The sequence below is a fragment of the Pithys albifrons genome, chromosome 19 (genome assembly GCF_047495875.1).
Source record: "Pithys albifrons albifrons isolate INPA30051 chromosome 19, PitAlb_v1, whole genome shotgun sequence".
NCBI lineage: Eukaryota > Metazoa > Chordata > Aves > Passeriformes > Thamnophilidae > Pithys > Pithys albifrons.
In genome coordinates this window covers 3,121,234-3,135,626 of record NC_092476.1, presented here as the reverse complement: position 1 = coordinate 3,135,626, position 14,393 = coordinate 3,121,234, and the positions used below count along the sequence as shown (strand labels likewise).

At 60.4% G+C, this 14,393-nt stretch overlaps 2 protein-coding genes across 4 annotated transcripts in view; one reads left to right on the top strand and one right to left on the bottom strand.

Moving 5' to 3' along the window:
• Positions 1 to 120: 120 nt before the first annotated feature.
• On the bottom strand, positions 121 to 7,516 carry SSTR2 (somatostatin receptor 2). Of its 2 annotated transcripts, XR_011699425.1 has the most exons (3): positions 7,343 to 7,516; positions 4,691 to 6,931; positions 121 to 2,348 (listed from the first exon to the last, which is right to left on the bottom strand). XR_011699425.1 is itself a non-coding variant. In XM_071573832.1 (2 exons), the coding sequence occupies exon 2, from the start codon at positions 6,847 to 6,849 to the stop codon at positions 5,734 to 5,736; it is 1,116 nt and encodes a 371-aa protein (XP_071429933.1). In that variant the 5' UTR covers positions 6,850 to 6,931; positions 7,343 to 7,516; the 3' UTR covers positions 121 to 5,733. The 2 variants fall into 2 exon arrangements, 1 of the variants encoding a protein (XP_071429933.1); XM_071573832.1 differs by having other exon boundaries at positions 121 to 6,931.
• Positions 7,517 to 13,073: 5,557 nt separating this feature from the next.
• Positions 13,074 to 14,393, top strand: part of SLC39A11 (solute carrier family 39 member 11) — an 82,986-nt gene continuing 81,666 nt past the window's right edge. For both annotated transcript variants that reach the window (XM_071573773.1, XM_071573772.1), the window contains exons 1-2: positions 13,074 to 13,148; positions 14,171 to 14,284. In XM_071573773.1, the coding sequence (XP_071429874.1) occupies positions 14,177 to 14,284 (108 nt within the window). In that variant the 5' untranslated portion in view covers positions 13,074 to 13,148; positions 14,171 to 14,176. The remainder of the gene's footprint in view (positions 13,149 to 14,170; positions 14,285 to 14,393) is intronic.

Here is a 14,393-nt window from a genome sequence, read left to right as displayed (position 1 = left end):
CCCTCAGCCCCACGGGATGTGCTGGTGTGGCCTGAGCGCGGTGTTCAAGCACCATTAAACCCCATTTGTGCTGGAAGCCAAAGTGGGATGAAAGAAACCCGATGGTTTTGTGGAGTGATTTGTTTTATTTGCACAGAGAGCGTGGCTGTCGCTGGGCTGTGCAGCTGCTCAGACACAAACTTTTGTTTGTAGCAGACAAACCCGTGGTTCATGCCGGGCCGGGCTCCTCACAGCGCCTGTTTCCCCCTCTCAGCACTCACAGCGCTGGTTCCTCCAGCACATCCACCCCCCAGCCCTTCACACACCCCCAAAAGCAACCGGAGCTGTTGCCACCCTGTAAGAGAAGCCTCTCCCGCTCAGCTGCTCTGGGGGTCTCTGCGACCCTTTGTGGGGATGCTTCGTGCACATGGACGTGGGGAAGAATTGGGTGGTGCTTTGCTGTCCCCACTCCAGGGATGGTGCCTGGTTTGGGTGTCCAGGGAAGGGAACAGAGCTGGGAAGGGGCTGGACAACTCCTGAGGGAGCTGGGGGGGCTCGGCCTGGAGAAAAGGAGGTTCAGGGGGGACCTTCTCAGTCTCTGAACTCCCTGACAGGAGGGGGGAGCCGGGAGGGTCGGACTTTGTTCCAAGGAACAAGGGATGGGATGAGAGGAAACAGCCTCAAGTTGTGCTGGGGGAGTTCAGGTTGGATATTGGGAAAATTCCTTCCTGTCCGGCCCTGGCACAGCTGCCCAGAGTGAACTCCCCCTCCCTGAAGGGATTTCAGAGCTGTGTGGATGTGGCACCTGGGACATGGGCTAGTGGTGGCCTTGGCAGTGTTGGACTTGAGGGGCTCAGGTTTTCCCAACCACAGCAATTCTGGGATTCTCTCCCAGGGAGGTGTCCAAGCCTGGGTCATATCCTGCTCCAACACACACACACACAGACAGAGCCAGGAACTGTAGGAAAACTCCTTTACTTCCCTCCCCCCATCCACAACCCCCTCCCCATGGCACGGACTGGCAGTGGGAGCCTTTGCCTCGGGCAGGCTCAGTCCCACCCCAGGACACTGAGGAATGGATGCAGGGCAGGAGAGCAGGGCTGGGAGCAGGGACACGCTCCTGGTGTGTCCCACTCACAACAGGGCACAGCTATGGACACAGGGGATGATGGAGAGGGGTGGGCAGTGCCCTGCTGGGGGGACCCTGGATCGCTGTGGCCCTGCTGGGCAGGGAAGGGCTGTTGGGTTCAGCAGAGGCAGAAATCACCTGTCGGTGTTGCAGCAGCCTCTGAGCTCCCTTCTGGCTCCTGTGCGGTGCCACCAGTCCCACTGCACAGGGAGAGGGTGAGGGGGAGCCAAGGCAGGGCTGTGTCCATGTGCAGAATAACCCCCTGGGCAAGTCCACTATATACAGATATGTACAGTCCCCCACCCCAGCCCTCCTCCTGCACACGCAGCGTGGGGCAGGATGGGTGGAGTGTCCAGGCTTTGCACCCCTTGGCATCGCCTGGGCAGGACATGGCTCGAGGCAGGATCCCCACACTCTGACTCTCCTCCTGCCCTGGCTTTTCGCAGTCCAGGTCCTGGAGCAAGCAGGGAATGGGGCTGAAATCCATCCAGAGGCACAAGTGCGAGGCTGGGATTTGGAGGCAGGCAGGGAACAGCAGAGATGTCCTGGGGCTGGAAAGCAACAGTTCCCATTCCAGACTCAGCAGTGAGAAGGTGGGTTTGGGATCTGCTGTGCCCTCTGCTCATGCCTTGCTGGCAATTCCCCCTTGGAACAGCCCCGGAGGAGTGGATGGAGACTCTCCCTGAGCAGTTTGAAATGGGCTTGTTCACAGCAGGGGCTGGAAAAGCCCCCCAAGATGTGAGAGTGGAGCTGCTCTGAGGCAGAGCCACAGATCCAAGCCTGGGAGCTCTCCTTGCTGGGATGGAGCTGGATGGTGGCCGTGATGCAAGTCTGGGAAGGAAGAGACCTCTCCATGGAGTCTCCATCAAAGACAAGGCTCTTCCCACTGTGCCAGAGTTGGGAAGGCCTCTGGAGACACAGCTGTGCTGTTCATAGGAGATTGTTACTTTAAACAAGTCCAAGGCAGTGCTGGTCCTGAAATGAGGAGCTGTAGGGATGCAACAGGAAGGCTCCAGGTCCAGCCTCAGCCTCTCCTGCCCATCCCAAGCAGGTTTGGCTATGGAGCAGTGGGCAGCACTGTCCACCACAGCACCCAGAGCCAGGGGGGCACAGGTGGAAGCAGCCAGGGCGATGCTCAGCCCAGCCACAGCACCAGACTCCACTCCCGAGGGCTGAGGAAGCAGGACAGCAGGGATGCACCCACAGCTCAGTCCCACGGAGGCTCACTGGGCTTCCTTCTCTGCACAGACAGAAATCAGCGATGGGGAGGGGAAGGGGAGCTGGTTTCCCACAGGATTTTGGGGGGACACGCAGGTGCTGGGACTGGAAGTCTCTTGCAGGAACAACCCACTGCAAATCCCCAGGTGAGGTGGCACCATCACACAGATGGGGCTGGATCCCTGATCCCAGCGTCCAGGAGAGCTCATGGAACACCCAGGTCCGTGTTTCTCATCACCTCCCATCTGTGTTAACGCTGTTCGTGCTGCTCCAGGTGGAGCTGTCACTAATCCCTCCTGCCCGGGGCCGTGTGTTGGGCTCAGTCTGTTGGCTCTGCAATAAGCAGCAGAGGTTTCTCAGCACTCCACCAGCAGCCCTGGGAGGCTTTGCAGAGCAGATTCAATATGAGGTCAAGTTCCCACTAAAATCAAGTGTCTGGGAAGGAAAACTTCATTACTGGCAGCAGCAGCAGCAGTGCTGATGTTTATTAGGCAGCAATGAACCAGCAGAAGGTTTTATTTTGCTGGTTTTACTGCAAGTGTTGGGCTGTAGCTCTTGGGTCCCTCCCTGTGCACTCAGAGGTGGCACGTTTCTCTCTCCTGTCCTTTTTTCCCTGTAGATCTGTGGAAAGGTGGCGGTGGGGAGTCCTGGCAGCCCCCAGGAGCCACCTTGTGCCCTCACCCTGCCACATCCCACCTTGGTCACCTTTGGGATGTTGGTGGCAGAGCCCCATGCCCCTCATTCCACACCTGCAGCCCTGTTATCCCCATCCCAGGAGAGCCACTGGGTACAAAGAGGGGAAAATATTTCAGATCAGACCTCTGAGCTGCCAGGAATGTCAGTGCCTGGGGAGATTGCCAGGACAAAGCTGACCTCGGCACAGGTCTTTCCCAGGGCAAGAAAGCCAAGCTTTCTGTATTTCAGCCTTAAACCAGCACAGAGAGGGGGTGCTCCCAGCTGGAGGCTCCTGCTGGGGACTCCTTTTGGGGCACACCTGGGAACAGGTGTCTCCTCCCACCACCCGCTGGGATTTTGATGGCAGGGTCTGGACAGACAAGTCACTCACTGGCAAATCTGGGTCTGGCCCCGCTGCAGGTGAGTGCTGGGGGCTCCACATCCCTCCCTCTTTCCTATCCCATCCCTGCCTTCCACACAGACACCTCCTTCACCGCCCACCGGGCATGGAATGCCAACAGCCCCACTGACGCATCACTGCGGCTGTGACACCGATCCTCATCCCAGCCCGGGGCTCTGCTGCTCCCGGCCATCCCCAGCCCCGATTTCACTGTGCCGTGACCTGCTGCTGCTGCTTTAATTCCTGCAGCATCAGCAGGGAACCTGGGATCGGCTTCACTCCCCACAATGGAGCTGGGATGTGCCCAGTGCCCAGCGAGGGGATAGGGAGGTGCCCACCCCGTGCCCCCAAGCATTTAAATGCAGCCACACGTTCCTTGGAGGAGCAGGAAATAGTTAAAAGCAAATAAATGCTGCTGATGCTCTGCTTTGTCTGGAAGAAAACCCCTGAGCCCTGTGTCCCACCGAGCCGGGGAGCAAGTATCCAGCCTGACACCAAGCACTTTTTGGGGGGCTGGTGGGGGTAGCACAGCAGGATGTGATGCCCCAAGCAGGGACTTGCTGCAGGAGGGGGGCAGAGCCATGGGAAAACTTCTCCCAGAGCTGGGGCTTTCAGAGCATCGCCTGGGGATACGTGGCTGAGCAAGGTGGCACCCTAAAGCAGGTGACACCTCGTGGGCAAGGCTCACCCTCACCTCCCTCATCGATTGTAGTGCCAGGTGAAGGCTCTGCATCCCCTGGCGATGGGGACACCCGGGTGGGATGGGAAAGGGGAGGGTGAGTGAGACCCGGCTGTTTTCTCCCCCTAAAGCCCCACGTTCCCACGGCTCAGCTCTGGAGCAAGAGCCTGTGAACAGATCTGGCCTCTGGCACAGAGGCTGCTCCGGGTGCTCCGGCAGGAAGACGGCACTTCTCCCTCTCCCCTGGGCTTTCCCTCGTGTTCCTGCTGCGCTGTCCAAGGAGGGGCTTTGCCGGCGGTCAGGGCTCCAGAGCCCCGGGCTGTGCAGAGCTGGAAGGGCAGGCAGGGACAGGGACAGAGCTCAGCGCTCCAGGACAGTCCTGAGAAGCCAGATACGGCAGATGATGGGCCAGTCCCACCACCCCTTCCCCTGTGCAGGGTCCAGGGGGGCTGGTGTGTGCTGCCCTGCTCTTCATTCCCAGGTGCTGGAAGTCCTGTTGTCTGCTCTGCCCGATTCCTTTGGCTCGGATGGGGGTAGGGGCCAAGTCCCCAGCACCCTCCACGTCCTGCCCCCCATCCTCTCCATCACCCCTGTCTGCAGCGTGACTTGCCTGGAAGGAGCAGGGCAGGAGTCACCCCAGAGATCCTCCGAGCCGGGGCCGGACAAACCCACATCTCAGCCAGGTGCAGAAGCCTGTGCCAGGGTGCTCCAAACCCCCGATGTGTCGCTGCTGCTTAAATACTTCCAAGGATTACCCGTCAGGGGCTGACACCGGGAGGTCCTGACGGGGCTGCTCGAGCAGCGATCGCGGCTGCCGGCGCAGCGAGGGACCGACCGCGGGTAGATGCGGGCGGCCGGAGGGGCAGCGGCCGCTGGGGAGGGAAAAGAGGCAAATCCTCCATCCGAGGAGAAAAATCTGCGGGCAGGTGACGTCACGGCAGGAGGAAGGAAAGGGCTCTCCTGCAGCGGGAGATGGCAGGGCTGGAGGAGGCAGGGTAGGAGCGTGATGGGACCAGAAGGGCTGCCGAGGAGGCACAGCAGCTTCCAGTGAAGTCGCCTCCATCCTGGAGTGTCCCCTCTGGGCAGGGCGGCTGCTGCGAACAGTGCGGTCACACAGCGCAGGGAGGCAACGGAGTAACGGATAGCCCAGCAAAATGCAGCCCCCAACATCCCTGTCTCCTCGGGAGGGTGACGGCGGGTGCACATTCGGGCTTGCCGGGAGCTCCCACCACGTCCCTGCATCTCTGTGTTGTCACACACTCGTGGCCTCGGCTTCTCCTGAGGTCACCCTGTGTGTCCATGTGCACCCACCCGTGCAGGGGCAGAGACCCAAAGCCAACCAGCCTCGAGGGTGACACCGGGGGAGCCACCCCGGTGGTATTTGTGGCCACGGTGGCACTTTGGTGTTGAAGTGTGCTGCGTTGCTGCGAGTTGTCTTTGTCTTCCTGGTGAGACAGCTCCTCTTGATCCATATCCTTCCCAGTGCTTGAAAACCAGCCCAGAAGAGCCCAGACGAGGACCCAGCGCCCATGGGGTGCTCACTGCCCTTCCCTCAGCTGGCACTCCTGCCCTGACTCTGCACATGCCACCACCCTGCTGAGTTGGGAGCAAGCGGGGAGAGGAGAGTGCAGGAAGGACAACCCCACTGTCCTCTCAGATGCTCGTCTGCAGGTCACCATTGAGCAGGGTCCTCTGGGTTTCTGTGGTCTCGTTGAGCCTGGATTTGTCCTGCTTGCTGTCGCTCCGGTCTGCCTCGTCCATGCCACTGACCTTCACCAGGCACAGGACGTTCTGAAAGCTCTTCTTGAAGTTGTCAGACAGGAAAGCATAAAGGATGGGGTTGGCACAGCTGTTGGCATAGCTGAGGACCACCACGAAGTCAAACATGCCCTTGAGGACAGGCGTGGGCACAATCAGCACAGAGACTGAGGAGACGTTGAAGATGTAGAAGGGGAGCCAGCAGAAGATGAAGACAGCGACCACAATGGAGACCATCCTGGTGACTTTCTTCTCGGACTTTTTCCTCTTGGAGGAGCCCACTCTGATGCCCGAGGACTTGACTTTGATAATGATGAACAGGTAGCAAAGGCAGATAATGGTGAGAGGCACCAGGAAGCCCAGGATGAAGGCGTAGATGATGAAACCCGTGTACCAGGCGCCCGACTCTCCTGGCCAGATGATGGTGCAACTACTCCTGCCATGGTTGTGCTGCACTCCAGCATAAATCATGATGGGCATGATCACCAGCAGGGAGACGCCCCAAACAGCCACATTGATCATTTTGGCTGTCCTGGGCCGCCTCCACTTGGCAGATTTTATGGGATGGACAACAGCCAGGTACCGGTCAATGCTCATAACCGTCAAGCAGAAGATGCTGGTGAACTGGTTGATCCCATCCACCGTCATGACAATTCTGCAGAGGGCTTTGCCAAAGGGCCAGTGCACCAGGGCCACCTGCATGGCCAGAAAGGGCAGCCCAAGCATGAACAGCTCGTCGGCGATGGCCAGGTTGAGGATGTAGATGTTGGTGATGGTCTTCATCTTGGCATAGCGGAGGATGACGTAGATCACCAGCGTGTTGCCACACAGCCCGATGATGCAGACCACAAAGTAGATGAAGGTGAGGATGGCATTGCTGGTCAGGTCAAAGTGGTGGCCTGTGGCATTCTGTGATGCGTTGGTGGGAGCCTCCAGGGAGAAGTTGTCAAAGGGGGAAACTGGGGAGAACCAGAACTCAGTGGCATTGGGCAGCTCATAGTCTGGCTCCATGGCTCTGCCAGTCCTTGGGCACTGCTGGCTCAGAGGAGCAGAGATGTCATCCTCTCTTGCTCTGGGGGTAGAGGAGAAGATTCTGGAAATCAGAGGGTAAATAGAAATGAAGATGTTCCTGGGGAGGATCTGCCCATCCTGCTGCCAAGCTCTGTGGCAGATGCTCCCAGGAGAGGGGCTCCCCTCCTCGAGTGGTCTGTCTGGACACACCACCAGCTCCTCCTGGCTCTGGCGATCCCGGAGCTCTTACGGCTCCCCATATCCAACCGGTGTGTCCCGGTGGGTGCAACTGATGCCCGGGCGCACGAGCGCTGCTGGAAAACCCCGTCTCCTGGCCGTTCTGCGGGTGCCAGCCCCTTCCCTCCGAGCCGGGACCGGCACCCCGAGCCCGGACGGCCCCGGTGGGCGACGAGCTCGGGGCGGGGGAGCCCCCACCCCCAGACCCATCGCTCCGCTGCCGGGGGGGACCGCGCGGGGCTGTCCCGCCGCTCACCTGCTCTCGCCGCCGCCGCCCGCCCCGGCCCGGAGGGCACCGGGGAGTCTCCGGCTGCGCCCGCACCGCGCTGGGCTCCGCTCGTCTCCACACCGCCCGGCACCGCCTGGCACCGCACGGCACCGCACGGCACCGCACCGCTCCGCGCACCCGCTCCCGGCGCGGCTCCGCCGCTGGACCAGCGCACCGGCTGCGCCCCGCCCCGCACGGGGCGGCTCTGCGGGGCCGGGGCGGGGACAGCCCGCACCGCCCTGTGCTGCCCACCCTGCCCACCCTCTGCTGCCCACCCTGCCGTGCCCGCGATGCCCACCTTGTGCTGCCCACCCTGCCGTGCCCGCGATGCCCACCTTGTGTTCCCACCCTGCTCTGCCCACCCTGCCTGCGTTCCCTCTCCTGCTCTGCCCACCCTGCCCACAGACCTGCCTGGTGAGCCCGGCCGGGCACCTCGGCTGCCGGCAGCTCTTGGTACTGCTCTGGGGGGCTTCGTGCCTGCTCTCAGAGGCTGGTGGTGCATGGCAGAGGGTGCCCAATCCAGGAGCTCAGAGCGGGTCCCAGGGACACGTGCAGGGCCCCTGCTTTGCCTCAGAGCGTGGTGGGACCTGCCTGGATCCATGAGGCTTCCAGGTGGAGACACCCCAGAGGGCCATGCACCCCTTGGCTCCTTCTCCCCAATGGCCTCACTGCCTGGCTCCTGCTGTAGAAGCAACATTTGGGTTCCAGCCGTAGGCTCAGCTTCTCCTAATGTCTCCAGGGCCACCAGGAGATGGACAGGGTGATGGCAGCATGATGGACACACTGTGACTCCAGTGAAGATCCCCAAGAGGTCTCCCAAAGTCTCCTGGGACGCTTAGAGTGCCTTCACCCCTGGATTTTTTCACCTTGCTTCCAAAGACAAGCCAAGGCAGGTCCTTGCTGCTCCTCACACCTTGGAGAGGTGGGAAGGCGATGCTGAAATACCTGGGGTCTCTGGGGACTGGCACAATATGGGCAGCTCCTGCCACAGCCTCTCCCTCTGCATTGACCCAGTGATGATGACTGAAGGAGGAAGACCAAAAAGGAGAGGTTTGGGGCAGATAACCTCTCTTCTGATCTGTCTGAGATCTTGAAAGCAATTAAATAATCATTATTCCTGTCCTCCTTTCCATCACTAATCCAAGAGACAATAGAAAGCAGGAAATTAAGAGTGACTGGGAACAAAGACCCCCGTGTTGAAGATTCTGATTGTGGCCGGGAGGGTCTCGTTTGCACTTCACCATGCACATCTCAAGATCTAAAGACATCAGGTCCTGGAGGACCCGGGAGAGTCATTATCAGCCTCATAAATCTTTAGGAGGCAGGAAAGAGCTTCTTCTGCTGTAGATGATGTGGAAATTATTATCCCAGTAACAGTGTGAAAGGAGGGGAGGTGGGGATGGAGATGCTTTGGCTGATGTGAATGGGGGATTGGATCTCTGTGGGGTGCTCCCCTTTGGGGTTCCCTGAGGAATGTCAATCCCTGGGATGCTGCTTCAGGCAGGGTGGCTGCACCTACCCCCTGGACCACCATTGTGCAGGCAGAGTGCTGGCAGTGGGCAGCAGGGAGCACAGCGTGCCAGCCTGGCACGGGAGAGGAGTTTGATGCCTTGTGACCATTTTGCAGTTGTTTTATCTGCCCTTGGCTGATTCCTGTGCCCAGAAGGGATGTCCTAACCGTGCCCTTCCCTCAGCAGTGGGAAGAGCGTGGTACAGTCTCACTGTGTGCATTTCCAGTGCTGCCTTCCTGAATTTCTCCTGTCAACAGGTGATGTTGCCACATCCCTCCCCTGGGGGCCCTTGGTGTGCAGCCCCTGTGGTCACCAAGCCATGACAGGTCACTGAGCTGTGCCCTGCCCTCGCCCTGGCACTGAGACTGCCCAGACTGGCAGTGGCTTCTCCCAGTACCCAGCATGGTGCTGAGCATCGTCTTGCCCCTGTGCCAGGTGGATGGAGGGGCAGGGCAGGGGGAGTGCAGGGACCCCGGGGTGCTTCCAGCTGGCTGGGGCTGCCTGCAGAGCATCGGGGCTCCAGCCACCCCCAGCCCTTCCCTTCCACTCTGGGGTCAGGGAGCTGAGTGAATCTCACTTGGCTAAATCCAGACCTGATCTTCATTAAAAACTCCATAAAACTAATGAAATGATAGGCTGGTGTGTATTGAGGAGCTGATCGGAGCTGACATCCATCCAGGAGGGGGGGCAGCAACAGCTGGCTGAGTTAGGAATCTGTCCTTGGCCTTTTGAAGATAATTTTTTAATTCTGTTTAGATTTAGGGTTGAATTAAAGCCTAGTGTAGAGTCTCATCTGTGTCTCTGGGTGGTCCCTGGTTTGGAGAGTTGTACCCCAGCAGCTGTTTTGGTGCTGGCAGATAAACTCCTCTTTGTCCTTTTGCCTGGGAAGCATCCACTGTGCTGAAAAGCAATTTACTGGCAGGGCTGGAGAGAGGAGAAAGGCACGGCCCCTTCCCACACAGCCAAAATAACCCATGCGAGAGGGGCACGGCGGTTACGTGACCACAGAGAGGTTTTTAAAGTCTGTCCAAGTTTTTTGCCATCTATTCTCAGGGTTCTGCAAGAGTCCCAGTGGAAAACAGCACTTTTGCCCCCTGTCCTGGAAATGAGTGTTGTAAGGAGCTGGGCTTTGGATGCCAATGGAGGGGTAGGGTGAGCCGGCCTTTCTCCCAGATTTGTGGAGGGCAGGCAGAGAGATCTCCAGTTTTTTACAGGAATGAGGGAGACTGTTGAACTGGAGCTCTCTGGGCTGTGCTGTGAGATGGTGGAGGGGAACTGGGGGGCAGCTGCTGCTGGGAGGGGAAAAATTTATTTCTGAGTGCAGCCAACCTGAGGGTCCTCAAGGTTCATCGTCTCTTGGAGATGATCATCTCTCCCTGGAGAGCTGACCCCATGCAGCTCTGCCTCTGCCCCCGGGGCAGCTGTGCCCAAACCCATTCCTGCCCCCATGACTGTGGGGACAGGGCCAGCACAAGCAGAGATGACCGTGGTGTTCGTCTCTCATGGGTCCTTTGGGTGGCACTGCCCATTCCCTGCCTTTTCCCTTCCCACCTCCAGCCCAGCAGCCACGGGTGGCTCTGGTGGCTGTACTGCTGCCTGGCTGGAGGGTGCCAGGCTCTGCTGCAGGGATGCCCGGGCTGGGGGGACGCTTTGCTTTCTGCTAATTAGCCAGACAAACAGGTCTGGACCATCTTCCCTCACCCCGAGGCGCGGCAGGACCAGGCTGGTGGCTGCCAGATCTAATCGGGCAGCGTCTGCAGCGGTGATGGATGGGGAGGGAGAGGCGCTGGCGCCTTCAGCTGTGCCCAGGGCAGCGTCCAGACCCCTCCGAGCCTGCGCTTCCCGCAGCCCCGGCGGGGCGGGGGCTCTCCCGGGGGAACCCGCACCCGGCCCCGACTGCTGCTCCTGCCACACCTCCCTCCAGCCCGTTCCTTCCTCCCTCTGCCTCCTCTCCCCTTCTCGCCCTGCCGTTATTTGCCTCCGTAATGAGTTTATCGCTGTCTGCGGGGCCGGCCGGGCTGCAGCGGAGCCGCCGCTCGCAGTGCCGCTGAACCGCAGCCTTTGGCAACCGCGGGCTGCAATCCCGGCTCCTGCCCGCGCCTCTGCCCGCCGTGCCTGGCTCTTTGGAGGGTCCTTCCTATTAAATCGGGGCAGAACAGCCTGCATTTGGCAGCCGGGCTTTGTTCCAGCTGGAAATGTCAGGGCTGGTGACAGCACACGCTGATCCGCTGGTGTTCCCTCCTGCTCGGAGCAGCTGGTGGAACTCTGTGGTCCCCCAGCCTTGCAGAAGGTCCCTCGTGTCCCTTGTGTCCCCCGTGCTGAGCCCAAAGCCAGTGGAGGAGCACAAAGCTGTTCCTTTGTGCCTTGTGACTCAGAGGTGACATGAGCTCGCGGGGTGGGCAGCCCTGACCCTGCCTGGGCTGCTCCTCTGCCCTGCCTTTGGGACGGCCCTGGGTGTCCTCATTGCTCATCCTGCAGTCCAGGCTGGCTCCAGCCGTGGCCTCAGCTTGACAGAGATGGATTTGTGTTGGGAAAGAGCCTGGCCATGAGCTCAGCCTGCGGGAAGGGGACCCATCAGGGACAGAAGGACAGAGGGACACACGCACCGTGCCCAGCAAGGGGCACATCTGGGGCATCTCCAGTCGATGCCCAGGAGCAACACCATGCTTAGATGTGCCTCTCTGTGCCTTCTACCTGTCCCAGACATCAGTAAGCAGCTTTATGGCAAAAAATCCTAAGGGATTTGGGGTCCTGGTTGCCCCAGGCTTCCCTGGAGCTGCCCACCCCTTGTGATGTCTCATTCACCTTAATGAGAGATTGCACAAGAATTTGTGCCATTTTTTGTAGAGGTTCCTGTCTCATCCAGGCAGGGGCCAGGTGGGAGCTGCAGAGGACAGGCAGGACTGTGACATGTGTCCCTGCACAAAAATGACACTGGGAAAGGGGGCTGAGAGTTGACTTTGGTGATGATTCTGCGCAGAGCCCACTGCCAGCACTGTCCCCATTGCCCCCTACATGTCCCCAGGCAGGGCCATCCCTGCCAGCCACCCCCAGACTGTGTCAGCCGTGTCTCCAGGGCCAGCCTGGCTGGGTCACCAGCTGTCCCTGCCAGCACAGCTGCCAGGGGATCCCCGGGGGGAGCAGGGGGAGCTCTGTTCGTCTGTCCCCATGTCCCTCCCAGGTGGCATCTCGCCCTGCATCTGCCTGGCCAGGGGAGCTAATGAGGGATGCAGCAATTACAGGGCAAGATTGATTAAATCCGAAACCAGGGAGGTTTCAAATGGCCTTGACCTTTCCCAGCGGTGGCAGGGGAGGCTGATCAAAGGCTGTGAGAAGATAAACACTCTCATAAAGAGGGTTCAATTGCAAACGAGCTGGATGTGTCCTTCTGCCACCACCTGCTCCTCCTGGCATGGCACGGGGTGGGGACACCAAGGCTGGCCGGGCTCCATGGTTGGCACTGCGAGTCACTCTCCCTCCTGCCAGCACAGGGACCGTGGGCTTGGCCGCTGTGTGCCCCACGATGAGGCTTTGGGGAAGGTCCAGGCTGGACATCAGGAGGAATTTCCTCATGGAAAGTGTGGTCAGGTCTTGGAAGGGGCTGCCCAGGGAGGTTCAAAGTCCCCACCCCTGGAGGTGACACTCAGTGCTCTGGGCTGGGGGACAAGGTGGATATCGGGCACAGAGTGGACGGGATGGTCCTGGAGGGCTTTTCCAGCCTCAGTGATTCCGGGATGCTGTGACGTCTGGAGGTGGGATGCAGCACCCTCCGAGGGCTGTGCCAGGGAGGGATGCCAGTGATGGAGAGGGGGCTGCTTGCCCCTGTGAGGTGCCCCCAGGCTGCTCATCATTAAGGAGCCGCGTCGGGCTGTTAATTAGCGGGGCTGCTTGGGAGCTGGGCGGCAGCAAGGGACGCTCCCAGGGCACCCCAGCGCAAACAGCAGACGCTGCCTTAAAGGATCTCAGCGGGAAGCTCTGCCTGGGGGGCGCTGGCAGTGACAGAGGCAGTGACAGGGATAGTGACAGTGTCAGGGACAGTGACGGGACAGTGACAGGGACAGTGACAGTGACAACTTCTCGCGCCCGCCCGTCTCGCTTTGCCGCCCGCCCGCCTCGCTTTGCCGCCGCCGCGCCCGCGCGAACCGCAGAGCCGCGGGTGGCCCGCCCCCGCCACACTCCCATTGGCTGCGGCTGCGGAGGTGGGCGGGGCCACGGCGGCGACACGTGTGCGGCCACCAGGAAGCGGCGCCGGGCGGGGACCGGACCGGGACCGGGGGCTGTGGGTATGGCACGGGGGTCCCGAGTATGGGAATGGGGGGTTCGGGGGGTCCCGGAACAGGCCCGGGGGTTGCGGGTATGGCACGGGTAATGGGAGCCCCGGGAATGGGCACGGGGGGCTCGGGGGGACGAGAAACCGGCTCGGGGGCTGCGGGTATGGGGGTCCCGGGTATGGGTATGGGTGTGGGTACAGGACATGGGGGTCCCGGGACTGGCCCAGAGGCTGCTGGTATGGGGAGTTTGGGGGGTCCCGGGAGGCTCCAGTTACGGGGGGTTTGGGGGTTCTAGAGGGGCTCCGGGTACTGGAGGGGTCCCGGGACCGGCGGTTTGAGGGTTCCAGAGGGCTCCAGTTAGGGGGGTTTTGGGGGGCTCTGAGTACCAAGGGTTCGGGGGGTTCTTTCGTCTGTCTACATACAAATGTATATGTTTGTTTTGATGTATTTGCACCTAAGTGTCTAACTATGCATGTGTTTTGAGATATTTGTGTACAAACGTGTCAATATCTGTGAGTCTTGTACATTTCTATGCCTGTAGTTGGTACTTCCATAGCAGTGCTGCTCCCTGGGCCATTCCCAGTGCTTGGATAGCCCTCCCCTGGCCTCGTTGGCTCCTGAGCTGTGTTCTGGTGGCCCCCCCCTGGGATTTGTTCCCCTTTTTGCCCATTCCCAGGATCAGGGAGGCAGGTCCTGGGCTTTGGGCACAAAAATGTGCCACCCTCAAGTGGGACGTGGCACCAGGGTCAGGGCAAGCTCTGAGCACCATTTCTGCTCTGTCTCGGTGCCAAATCCTGGGGCTGAGCCCAAAAGCAGCTCCAGGTGGGATGGGGTGTGTCCATCCCTCCTTGGTCCCTCCTGCTCTGCTGGATTGAGTTGCAAAGCCCCACCTGAGTGGGAGAAGCTCAGAGGAGGATGGTTAAGTTGGTGAGGAGGGGCTGGGGGTTCTCTCCCTTGAACCAGGGGGGATTTGGGGGGTTGTTCTGTATCTCCAAACCCCAGGTGCCTCTCCTGACGCCTCTCCTCTCTCCCAGGTCAGCATGATCCCGGGGCTGGGGCCGGTGCTGCAGGCGGTGCTGGGCACGGCGCTCACCTGGGCGCTGACGGCGGCGGGCTCGGCGCTGGTGTTCGTGTTCTCCAGTGCCCAGGTGGGTCCTGGGGCCACCCCTACCCCTGGGAGACCAGCAGGATCTGGGGGACCATCCCCTACCCGTGGGAGACCAGCAGGGTCTGGGGGACCATCCCCTACCCCCGGGA